General features: G+C 39.7%; 1 protein-coding gene across 6 annotated transcripts in view; it reads left to right on the top strand.

The window, feature by feature from the left end:
- stard13b (StAR related lipid transfer domain containing 13b) overlaps nucleotides 1-12,134 on the top strand; it is a 72,879-nt gene extending 60,745 nt beyond the window's left edge. For all 6 annotated transcript variants that reach the window (XM_087794880.1, XM_087794881.1, XM_087794883.1 and 3 more), the window contains 12 exons: nucleotides 2,060-2,141; nucleotides 4,869-4,932; nucleotides 5,809-7,169; nucleotides 7,251-7,421; nucleotides 8,251-8,410; nucleotides 8,571-8,769; nucleotides 8,839-9,052; nucleotides 10,383-10,497; nucleotides 10,572-10,793; nucleotides 10,953-11,170; nucleotides 11,251-11,427; nucleotides 11,497-12,134. In XM_087794880.1, the coding sequence (XP_087651006.1) occupies nucleotides 2,060-2,141; nucleotides 4,869-4,932; nucleotides 5,809-7,169; nucleotides 7,251-7,421; nucleotides 8,251-8,410; nucleotides 8,571-8,769; nucleotides 8,839-9,052; nucleotides 10,383-10,497; nucleotides 10,572-10,793; nucleotides 10,953-11,170; nucleotides 11,251-11,427; nucleotides 11,497-11,614 (3,101 nt within the window). In that variant the 3' untranslated portion in view covers nucleotides 11,615-12,134. The remainder of the gene's footprint in view (nucleotides 1-2,059; nucleotides 2,142-4,868; nucleotides 4,933-5,808; nucleotides 7,170-7,250; nucleotides 7,422-8,250; nucleotides 8,411-8,570; nucleotides 8,770-8,838; nucleotides 9,053-10,382; nucleotides 10,498-10,571; nucleotides 10,794-10,952; nucleotides 11,171-11,250; nucleotides 11,428-11,496) is intronic.
- Nucleotides 12,135-13,271: the final 1,137 nt, after the last annotated feature.

Here is a 13,271-nt window from a genome sequence, read left to right as displayed (position 1 = left end):
AGATTACTCATAGGAATCCTCTGAACTTTTTCTGGCGAGTGACCGTCCAAGTCGTGTGCCACCACTGTCTCCATCAGTCTGCCTCACTTTCACCGGCCACACACATCTACACTTATGTCCAGAGGAAGCGTCACAGCTGTGGCTCCACACGGACGTCCAGACGGGATAAAACAAACAGAAACATTATCTCATTTGTTCCAAGCTGGAGTTCCTACATAAACATCTGAAGTGATCAGATGATAGAGTTTTTTTTATATCAGGCATTAAAGTCAACCATGGACTTTTGAAGTTCTCTCATGTGATATATTTTTATCCGACATTTGGCAGAACATTGAAGAAAACGTGTAGTTCTGGTGGTACAGTGATTTAACTCTAGGACTCTAAACTGTATTAATCTCCAGAGAGATTAATAAAGTTTATTTATCAATCTAGAGAAGCTCCTGGGATGTAGATAATAATGATACATACTAGTTTCGTGGTACTGTGTCCTTATTTAAAAGGCCACTAAAAGGCAGTCTTACTTATAGGGGTGTGTATTGTACTGGCAATATCATACGTATCACAATACAGGGACACTGATATTATATATTGAAATATATTGCGATCCTGTAAGAACAAGCACATATTTGTAGTTTTGTCGAGTACTGGATTCTGGTGTTTCAGAATTTGAAACCACATGACTCTTGATGAAGTCGTAACTGCTTTCATTTGTTTTGAAACCAAAATATATTCGACTGTATCCTCTTGTTCTGAGTCATCGCCAGGATCTTACAGGGATGTCATTGTTCCTTTAGCTATGGAGTACGTAATGACTGCTGCCATCTAGCGAACAAAGGTTAAATTGCAACAAAAAAATGATTGTGAAATCAATTATATAATCTATTAAATAACAATTATTTTATTTATACACAATATAAACAATTAAAGAACAATGATAAAAATAAAATGTGAGTTGAAATCAAAAAAGAAACAAACACTATAATATATAATTTAAGTTAAATGATCTTAAATATCGACAGTACAGTATTGTGAAAGCAAACTTAACCAAAAAAGCAATATTTAACTGCTCTATGGTCTTGGGCTCATGAGGCCATAACTAGTGGCTGACAAAATTATGTGTAATGAAGAAGCTGATTTAGAAAAGCTCAAAAATAACAAGAGTAATTACTATTATATTGAAAAAATTAATGGTGCGTTAAGTTGAAAATAAAGGTGGTCAACGATTTTTGTGATAAGAAATACAGTAAAATTGTAATAACGTGAAGGAAAATGAATCCAACTAATAAATAAATGATTATTTCTTATGATATGAAGGCTATGTCAAAGCTATATTGTACGATGAAGAGCCTGCTCTGTTTTTCTCAAAAACGTTTCAATAAAAGCTCAAAATAATTTGTCTAATTTATTGATATAAATACATTTCTCCTTGATACAAAAATTATAATCATCTACATGTCCACGTAAGCGTAATTTAGACAAATATTTGAAGAAAAACAAGTTTGTTTCATGCCAAGACTCAGTCTTGTTTAGAAGATTGAATTAAGTCCATGGAAAATATTATGAAAGCCAATGAGGCTGCTGTAATTTAAAAAATGCGGTGACACGGTGGTCAAAGCACTCGTGATGGACTGACATGGAGGTTGTTTCTAAATGACATGAAAGCTGCAGGGAATTATGAAGCTCCAGCCATAAATCAATGTCTTCATTTTTAACGAACAGACCAGGCCTTGTTAAACGTCTTCACGCCCGACACGACTTCTGCTTTTCATAACAAGTTAACAACTTCACATGAATGCCGTGGAATGTTGGATTCTGAGCGTCTGGACTTCTGGGTTATGTAATGTGGACATCCATACCCGGCGCAAGACGTCATGCCTCCGAGAGCACCGCCACTGTTATTTGGGCAAAATCCGTCTCATCCCATTAACATCAACGGGAAACAAGTTTAACGGCTTCGATGTGCTCCTGGAAAGAATGTCGCTCTATCGTTCTTTCCATTTTCATTTCTTTTATCCAGAAGCTAATGTTGCTTTCTTTGATCATTTTTTCTTTTTGACAGACTCCCAGTTCCCCATCGACATAACTCCAGTGAAAAGAGATCACGACTTCCTGGACAAAGATCTTGTGGAGCCTCTTTGCAGGTAACCAGATGTTTGGATAAACTTTATTGATCTCTCTGGAGGTCTTCTTTCGGAAATGTATTTATATACTGAATTTTTATACTGTTTCATTTGTGATGAAGGCAGAGGAACATATCCAACAGCAGTTTAAGATGATGATGAGAGAAGCGATACGAGCAGATTACAAAACTTAGGAACTCACTGTTAGACTGATGGATGCCGGAATGTTCCACCCCCCTAGTTGAGTCCAGTCCATCTGATGCTTAGTCTGCCCCTGGTTTTCCCCCGATAAAATGAGCCAGAGAATCCAACAGAATCTAGTGAAGCAGTTGGACATAAAATCATTGAAAAGCTTTTGAAAAATATGTTTTAAACTTGATGTTTATAAATCAATAGTAATAAGATGCACATAAATACAAAATGTTATAAAATATATACAGACGAAGGTTTTTGCAAGACTTAAAAGAAAGGAAAAACATTCAGCAAATAATTGTTCATGAAAAAAAAAGGACATGTCAGAGAAAATTCAATAAAGTCAGTTCATGTAAAAAGTCAGTAGTGTTATCAAATAAAGATTGATGATTTGTATATCTGATCCATTACTGAATCAAAAATGATAACTAAAAACAGCAAACTAATGATGAATTATTATTAAATAAAGTGATAACACAGATTTCCATCTATGTCTTTCTGATCCAAAAAATGAACTATGTTGCGTTCATGAGACATTCTACACATCAGAAAACCATTAGCAACTGAAAGACCTAAACTCTCTTTTTTTTCAAATAAAAACAAACAACTGGTGGTTCTATATCACTTCCTGTTAGGGGCTTTTTGGTAAACCCCTCATGAAAACAGCACTTGAGTTACCAGGGTAACCATGGCAACAACCCCTGAGGAGCATGAGGGCGCCTCGCATGGCTCAATATACTGCGACTCTAAACAACCCTAAAGCAACTCATCTAAATTCCAAACCGGCCACGGGATAAAAAGGGACAATTGGTAACAGTTTCAACTCCAGCGTGATTCTGTCAGTGACTTCACTGCATCGCCATAGTAACATAAGGACGGCTTTGTGTGGGTTATGTCACCATGAGCTGGTGTGCTGGAAGAAATGCCGCCCAACATTCTGCGGCTGATAGAATTTAAAAGTGATATTTCACGTATGCGAGTTCTCTCCCTGATCCGAGCTAAGAAGCCTTCTATTTTAGCAACCATTTCTAAATCTCTTAAGGCCCGTGGAATAGAGGGGCCCCGAGCTCCCAAATCCTTTCAGTCTGCCGCTGCTATCTGCCGTTACAATCCTGGGAACATGTTGTTTGGTTAACCCCTGTCATCTGAGGCTCTTCGCTGTCCAAGAACAATTCTCCAAACCTGTAAAAAAGACAGTTAAATGCAGTTTCTGTACATCCAAGCATGTCATTATCTCACCACTATAAGCCCTTCATTGTTTGAAGCTTCGTATTATGGGGTGTGATATGTTCTGCTCTTGTTATTCTGCGTCCGTTCGGAAACCTCTAATTACTGAAGCATGTCGTCAAGATGAAACATCTCACTGTGCAAAAACAAAAGTCGATTTAATACCACTTTGTTTTGGCCTCAAACCAAGGTGTATGAATTTCAACAACCCCCTAAATAGTTATTACTTAATAACTAGAGAACGATAGTTGGCAGAATTAACAAAAATAACCACCCTGTGTAAAATGTATTTTCATTTTATGAAGCAAATAAACATTTTCCAATGAACAGACCAGGTAACAGGTCAATGTTAATTATAACACACAATTAACTATCATAGTTATAATACTTGATTTAAAAAGCGTTTATAGAGCCACAAATGTTGACAAAACAAGTTTCAAAAAGTTAAACTAAAATACAAATTAATAAACAAATAATAATTACAAATAACTACTTATTGTTTATTAAGAAAAATAAATATATATGTTTGTTCAGTTATGTAAGTTATTTTTTAATCAAGAATTATTTTTTTTTACTTTGTAAAAAATAAACAAGTGCATAAAAATGCTGTAAGATTGTTAAATAGACAATAACTGAAAAATAAAGATAAAAATATTTGTCGACATAAAATGTATGAGTAAAAAAATGAACGACATACGAAACAAACTATTGAAATTGTTAAAATGTAAAAGAAAACATTTGAACACAATGAATTACAAAAGGCGTAAACTTATCAAAGGTGCTTAAAATTGAAATATTAATCCAAAAGTGTTGCAAAGATTTACAAGCAAATTGAAGAAAATTAAATCCAGAAATAATCCATACAGATATGTTTCGCAGGAATACAGCATTAGCTTTATATACAGAAACTTTGAAAATCACATGTTACTTTTCTTTAACTTTGTAAGATATAAACAGGCAAGACTTAAGGACTTATGGGTAAATGAAAGGCTGGCAGCCTGCTCAACTCTGATGAACTGAAAGAGCCAGTCACAGTGCGAGTGCCATGACCTCTTCTTCACCTCCTTATAAATGACCAGGCGCTACCTTTCAAGCCACAATCACTTAGATCAGACTCTCAGAAAAACAGTCCAGATCACGATTAGCTCTGTTTATTAGCTCAGTGATCTAAGCTGCAGATACACAGTTTCCCCTCTGTGTCCTGTTGCACAAGCTGATCGAATTAACTCCTCAATTTGGCCAACAGAATGAAGCGTATTTGTGGAGTGCCCATCTGCTGCCTATTCCGGGGGTCCCTGCAGACATTTATGTTCTTTTTTTTAATTTCAGACGACTCAACACTTTGAATAAATGCGCCTCCATGAAACTTGACGTGAACCTTCCCAAGAAGAAAGTAAGTGTTTTTCCCTTCGGTCAAAGATATGACATTTTCTTTACTTCTTTTTCTCATGACACTCACAGAAATGATGGTCCAGCTATACATTATATTACATGTTACTGTTAAAACTGAAATAGTAGTTGGAGAATATAAGTATATCAGAAAAAGAATTATAGTGGAAAATTAATTAATTAAAGATGTATATATTTATATTTGATCCTGAGTTTGTATCTTGGATATGGTGGATCTTAAGGCATGTCAATGTATTTAAAGTAGCTTTATGTGTGGAGAAAAAAATGACAGCGGAAATCAAAGTTGATCCCTTGGATAGGAGTTTGATATTACTTCCACAAGACTACAGAAATATCCAAATATAATTTTCTGTAGTCACGCATTCTTGTCATTATGTAATTGTAATTATACACCAAATTCATTTACACCTTTGATCACATGTATATAGTATTATCTCTGCTGGGTTTTCCATCTCCACATTCATTATTCCATGTTTGTTGCGTTAGCGGCTCTCGTCAGTGGTCATATGATGCGGGCCGATTATGTAATTCTATTAATTCAGACCAGACCGTCCTCCTCCATTAGGCTTAATGACTCTCCTCGCAGCACGCATGTGATAGTGATCCCTCGCCACCAGAATTAGAAAACTAATTACATAAAAGTTGTGTAAAAATAGGAATGAAAATGGTGCGATCCCTTTTCAGTAGTGTTTCAGAACAAAAACTAATTCTTCAAAAGATTTGTGGAGCCAGATGGTAATCTGTAAAATGACCTTAAGCTTAATCTCTGTTCCTGTTATTAATGCTTCTTAAAAATGTTTAGTTTATTCCAAGCATCCTCCGTCACCTTGTATGGGCTAATGTCTGTTTCTGTGTTTAGAGTGAAGACTCTGATGAAGAAGATTTGTTCGCCATCAGCGACAAATGGACCTTTGAGCTGAGCAGCCGGCGATGGTCCAGGTTGCAGGACATTGACTGTCTCCTCGGCGACCACGGCCAGTGTCCGTCCACGGAAGACGGCGCTCCTCTCAGGGCCACGACCAGCAGCGAGAGCGTCCTGACGGATCTCAGCGAGCCGGAGGTGTCGTCCCTTCACAGCGGGAGCAGTGGGGGCAGCAACCACAGAGGTCCGAGCACAGAGGACTCGGACTGCTCCAACCGGACTTGCTCGGACTCTTTAGCCATGCCAGACTCTACCTCCATAACAATGTCTCACATCCCCAAAGACATTTCTCTCTACGGTTCCCTCCCGAATAAACACAGCCGGACGAGTCGACTCCGGGCCAAAGACTTCCTCAAGAGGATGGAGACGTTACGCTCAAGAGGGACCATAGGACGAGGCCGCAAGTCCTTGGTCATCAGCGCTCCGGTGCTGCAGCAGGAGGCGCAGGCTCTGAAGACGCTCCGCTGTGTGGAGATCATCAACGGCGAAGTTGCACCTCCCGATCTTCCGTCCAACAAAGTCCTTCCGTCTCAGTCCAGCAGCGAAGGCAGCAGCAGCCACTCCAGCGGGAGCGCCGTCAGCACGCCGAGCCTGAAGGAGCGCAAACCCTGCCGGGCCGACCACAAGAGGAGCGGCATGTACTTGGAGGACATGGACATCTTCTCGGACGCTCAGCTGAACAAAGTCGCGGAGGAGAATCGGCGAAATGAATTCTGCTCATATGAAGACCTTGTGGTTCATATTCCCAAAGACCACAAACCAGGGACGTTCCCCAAAGCCCTGTCCATCGAAAGCCTCTCCCCAACGAACGGAGCCTCCATCAACTGGCACACGGGCAGCATGCACCTGGACGCTCCGGTGGTTCCATGCAAGAAGGAGTCCCGGCCCGTGACCCAGTGTTGCTCCAGAGGAAGCCGGGTCAGCGTGTACGACAACGTCCCGGGCTCACATCTGTACGCCAGCACCGGAGACCTCATAGACCTGGAGAAAGAGGACCTGTTTCCGCATCTGGACGACATCCTGCTGCACGTGGACGGGCTGCAGCAAATCGTGGACCACTGGTCCAAGAACGTGCTGCCCACGGGCGAAGCGGTGCAGCAGGTGGACGCGGAGGAGACAGCAGCTCTTCAGTCGTCCAGTCAGATCACTTTGGACTTTGAGGGGGATTCCGTCACGGAGAGCCAGGCGACTCCCCTCGACGTGGACAGAGACAGAGTGTCGCTAGCGGAGATGGAATCCACACGACTCAGGGAGAGGAGGGACTCGGGAGTGGGAGCTTCCCTGACCAGACCCAACAGGTAACATTAAGAAAAAAGTCACTTTTCATTCCCTCAGTCAGGATTTGTTCTTCTAATACACTCTGCTTTGGATCGCTCCAGGCTACGATGGCCGAGTTTCCAGATCTCTAATCGCCTCAGTCACTCCGTGGCGTCGCTGCAAATCACCAACCAGTCGGCAGGACAGCTCAGTCTGCTGCAGAAGTTCTCGCTGCTGCGTCTGACTGCAATTATGGAGAAGTACTCCATGTCCAACAAGCACGGCTGGACGTGGTGAGTGCTTTTACACTCCGGAGTGACAACTTGATTAACTGCTTCTTGACCACAGGGCCGAACATCCACAGTTTAGATGGATGGAACTCCTCGAAGGTTTCTCCTAGCTATGACATTCTCACACACTAGCTGAAATCTCTACATTATGACCGCCTGGACATACACCAGATTTACCTGTGCTTTGCATTACTATTACATATTTTAAAAATGATTTCTGTAAACACAAAGTAACAGCTTTCCAATGATGTATTACATGATGACGTGGCAATACTAATTTGACAAAGAGAAACTGTGTCTGGAGTGCAAATAATGAGCTAGAAATGTATTTGAAAAATGTGTTTTTATTTTAAACAGATGGCGAGTGAACATTATTATTTTACTTTTTTTTTTAGAGAGTTTTAATCAAAACCTTCTTGTTTTGTTTAGACATCTAAAACACCTGGACAGTTACTTGTCAACTGGCAGAAAGATTAAATAATCAAAGTCCAGAAGGGAGAATCATAAATATATGAAATAGTTGAAAGTCATCATCACTGTATATTATATATATATATATTTTTTTTCCCAATTTAAACAGTTTTTTCAGTTACAAAAATCACAATATTTTGGATAAGGGATGAAACACTCACTCATATGATGTTTTTTGGCAATTGTAAAACCTTAAAATTAAACTAGAGATACTGGTAGGATGAATATACCTTTTAATTCAATTAACAGCTGGTTAGATATTATAAAAAAAAAGAACATATTGAATCCTTATCATGTGTAGTGACTTAGATTTAGCATGATTAGTTGCTTATTGTTATTAACAGTGCTGTTGTGTGACTAGGTCTGTGCCAAAGTTCATGAAGAGAATGAAGGTACCGGACTACAAGGACAAGAACGTGTTCGGCGTTCCTCTCATCGTGCACGTCCAGCGATCCGGACAACCACTGCCTCTGGGCCTGCAGCAGGCCCTGCGGTACCTGAGGAGCCAGTGTCTTGACCAGGTCAGCCGCTATCCTGTTACAAAGAGTGACAAATTTTTACTGAGCGACCCAACAAACTGGGTTAATAGATGACGGGACGTGTTCGGTTTCAGCTCACAATGAGTGGAGCGCGATAACAAAGCCATGTTGTGAACATCACTGCGCTTGTTTTCCCCTGCAGGTGGGTCTGTTCCGTAAATCAGGGGTGAAGTCTCGGATTCAGGCTCTGAGGCAGATGAACGAAACGTCCCCGGACAACGTGAGCTACGAGGATCAGTCTGCGTATGATGTGGCCGACATGGTGAAGCAGTTCTTCAGAGACTTACCAGAACCTCTGCTGACCAGCAAGCTGGGCGAGACCTTCCTGCATATTTATCAATGTATGCCTTTTCATCGCTTTAAACACCATTTAAAAAAAAGTATATTCATTAATATCTTTCCTCACACAGATGTGCCCAAGGATCAGAGGTTGCAGGCCATCCAGGCCGCCATCATGCTGATGTCGGATGAGAACAGAGAAGTTCTGCAGACCCTGCTGTGTTTCCTGAGCGATGTCACGTCCTCGGTGGAGGAGAATCAGATGACGCCTATGAATATTGCAGTGTGTCTCGCTCCCTCGCTGTTCCATCTCAACATCCTGAAGAAAGACAATCTGTCACCCAGGTAATTTCATGTTTCATGTTACCCGCCGCGGATTCAGGTCAGTCGTGTCGCCATGATTCACGATGAGAGACGTGCACTTTGTAGTTTGTTGACAGCTGAGAAAACCATCCTTTTTTTTTCAATATTTTTTTTATGAATAGAAAAAAATTATTTGTATTTCATGAATAATTCAATGAAATCAAACAATATGTTTCTATTGACTGAGAGCAGGCACAGTAGTCACTAGTTTCAAAAGGTCACATAATTCAACCATAATTTATGACAGAAGCAGAGTTTCAAATAATTCAGGTGCAGGGTATGATATAGAGCAGATGGGGGCCTGGGGTTCCATATTTGGCCCCTTTGACTGTGTATTTGTTGTCCTGATGAGGCCGAAGATCATGTAGAAACAAACTATTTTACTTTGTGTTTCTTTAGGTTTATTACTAGTCTCAGTCTAAATATGACCATATGCTTTAGGTTTTGGTTATTTTTTTTCAGTAATTAGGTGAATATAAAAACATATCTTAACATATTATAATAACATATCTAAACATAAAAACATATCTAAACATATCATTTTTTTTTTACTTATTTAGCTTGATTTTATGACTTAATATTATATTTCTCACTCCTTTATTTTTGCTTGATGGTTCCTCAAAAATGCCTCTGTCTATAAAGAGACAATAAAAAATATATATATATCATTATTTTTAGAAAATAAAAGTTGCCCAGAAATCACAATGATTAATGAATAAGTTCCTAATATAATTAGATTAAATGTTGTTTTTTTCTTGATACAAATTTAGACGTACTGTACTGTACAACTGGGTCAATGAAATTAAATAATGACCCCCCAAAAAAGAAAAAGAGTACAACAAATATATATTTATACTTAAATAAAAATGTTGAAAGAGATTCTGTTTGTCGAAAACTTCTCTCAGCAAAAAAAATACAAATAAATGAAAAAACATTTTGAAGTTTAATGATTTCAACCTGCTTTCTAGTCACAGATGCACTTTCTTTTAATCTTCCAACAATAATACCGTCGCCATGTATTCCTGAGCACGGATCCTCTCGTGCCTGAAATGTAAATGAACGTATAAACCGAAACAGAGACCTGAGGAATGCATTAGTATTCTGCCGGTGATGAAAGAACAGGGCGCTCTTTTAAGACCTCCTCGCTTCACGAGACCATGCTGTGTACAAACGCGCTCGTCTAATTTGGCGCGCCGAATTGCTGCCTCCCAGATCAAAGAGGTGTCAGCAGGGAAGAGGAAGGGTTAATAAACGGCTCTTCATCAGGATGTCGACCCGCTGCTCTAATGACTCTTCTCCTCATAATCCACAGGGCCATGCGTAAAAAGTACGCCACGGGCAGACCGGACCAGAAGGATCTAAACGAGAACTTAGCCGCGACACAGGGGCTGGCGCACATGATCATAGAGTGCAACAGGCTCTTTGAGGTGCAGATCCTTCTGTGGAGACGATGCCAGAGGCTCTGGGTTTGATGTGAGGCTGACTTCTTTTCTCTCATCAGATCCCTCATGAGATGGTGACTCAGTCCCGCAACTCGTACGTGGAGGCCGACCTGCACGCGCCGACGATCGACGAGCTCTGCAAGCAGCTGGAGGACAGTGATGGAACGTATCAAACACACATGGAGGGGAGTCTTCAGAACCTGCTGAAGGAGGCGCGCGAGAAGTCCAAGTACTTTGTGTCCTGCAGCAGCACGGACAACACAGAACTCTTCTACAAGAAGGTGAGTAGCTACGTCCCATAATGCACTGCAACAGTTGAAGCCTCAGAGAAATCTGTATTTTCTCAAGTTTGTCCCATTGATTTATTAGTATATCAGTCTCACATCCTCCTTGTCCGAGGTGACGACACAACGATTTGACGTCAATGATTTGCCCCTCAGGTGGGAGACGGGAACCCGCTGCGACGCTGGAGGGTGTCGGTGGAAGTGGAGGCGCCGCCGTCCGTGGTGCTGAACCGAGTGCTGCGAGAGCGCCACATGTGGGACGTGGACCTGCTGCAGTGGAAAGTGTGCGAGACGCTGGACAAGCAGACCGAAGTCTTCCAGTACGTCCTCAACCGAATGCCGCCGCACCCCAGCAGAGACTTTGTGGTCCTCAGGTGAGGAGAAACAGGAAGCATTAGCAACAAGTTACACCTGAGAATATATTAAATCAAATATTTTATGTCATTTCTTTAAGGTCTTGGAGGACCGACTTGCCCAAAGGTGCTTGCTCCCTTGTTTCCGTCTCCATCGAGCATGAAGACTGTCCCGTTGTTGGAGGCGTTCGAGCCATCGTTCTGGAGTCCAACTACCTGCTGGAGCCCTGTGGCTCTGGCAAGTCCAGACTGACTCACATCTGCAGAGTGGACCTAAAGTGAGTCGCGACTTCTTCATCGCTCGTCTTGTGTCGTACAGCGTGTTGACCGTGATGTCTGGTTTTCAGGGGACGGACCCCCGAGTGGTACAACAAGGCCTTCGGGAACCTCTGCGCCGCAGAAGCCGCTCGGATCAGAAACTCCTTCCAGCCCATCATCACAGACGGTCCAGAGACCAAAATCTGAGTCCCTCGTTCGACCTCGATAAGAGCCATTTACTGACAGAAAGTACAGTTCAGTTCATATTTAATGAATCCTACCCATGTCCACAGTCGTTGGTTAACCTGATCTTATTGTAATTATGTTGAATTATATAGTTTATTTCTGATATAATCTACGATGTCTACGACATTCAAGCTGCTGGACGCTTCTGAGAAGCATGTAAATGAAACCTTTAATTATTCTTGTATATACTGTGTCCATATGCTGTACATGTAAAGATGTTTATATAATGTATATTTTTGAAGTCCTCTATGGTGCATCTGTTGATTGTCCAATATATATATGAATTAACTTGCTATGTCAATCATTCGGTAATACACATGTGAGCTGGTTTTACTATGCTTCAGTATTTTGGAATGGGTGTGTTGTTTTGTAAACTCTGACCTCCCCTGGTTGTGAATGACAAAAGGTGTGACTTGATCATGCCTGCTTTATTAAGGTACCGGAGTGTGGAGACTTTTTAAAATAAAATTAAAAACTGAAATACAGGCTCTTTCATTTTGTTGAGATTTGTTTGGTCGAACAGAGAGAGAGAGAAACATTGTGATAAGTTTTAGAAAATGAATATTATTCACACATAAATACATGTACTATTTTGATTACTATGCATCTAAACTATTCATTACTATTTAGAATTATAATTTGTTATTTTGTGTATTTATTTCCATAAAAACATACATAGAAATTAATTCAGAAAATTAAGATAATAAAATAAATAAAAATGGAATATATATATATATATATATACTGTAGAATGGAAACCACATCACAGTAGATATATTTGAAAATATGGATCTATAAATTAATGGAAAAAATGGAATGTAAGAGACGAAAGGAATACAGATAAATACATCCGACGGTTAATTATGATAAATTACATTATATAGTTTAATAAAAACAGTGTAGTAGTGGATGCAGTAAAATTACGTAAATGAAGACCATAGTACACATAAATTAAATGTATATAAAAAACAGGATCCAACAAGTGAATACATTACCTTATACTGTTTAATTCCACAATAGATCAGGAAATCTACGTTCACTTTAGTCACTTCTTATCGTGAAGTGTATTTTCTTTACCTCCTTCCAGTTTGACAAACGCTGGCGTAAGAGCGCTCTCTACTGGCAATTCAAAGTAACGCTTTTTGTATTTGTTGTCCTGATGAGGCCGAAGATCATGTAGAAACAAACTATTTTACTTTGTGTTTCTTTAGGTTTATTACTAGTCTCAGTCTAAATATGACCATATGCTTTAGGTTTTGGTTATTTTTTTCAGTAATTAGGTGAATATAAAAACATATCTTAACATATTATAATAACATATCTAAACATAAAAACATATCTAAACATATCATTTTTTTAAACTTATTTAGCTTGATTTTATGACTTAATATTATATTTCTCACTCCTTTATTTTTGCTTCATGGTCCCTCAAAAATGCCTCTGTCTATAAAGAGACAATAAAAAAAAAAAAATATATATATATATATATATATATCATTATTTTTAGAAAATAAAAGTTGCCCAGAAATCACAATGATTTGATTTGACACACATCTTTAGTATTCCTTTTGCAATGTGTAAACTGTGTTGGTTAAATTTGGATTAATGTGAAATATAT

The sequence above is a fragment of the Callionymus lyra genome, chromosome 7, assembly GCF_982586985.1.
Source record: "Callionymus lyra chromosome 7, fCalLyr1.hap1.1, whole genome shotgun sequence".
NCBI lineage: Eukaryota > Metazoa > Chordata > Actinopteri > Syngnathiformes > Callionymidae > Callionymus > Callionymus lyra.
This window is presented reverse-complemented; position numbering and strand designations above follow the sequence as displayed.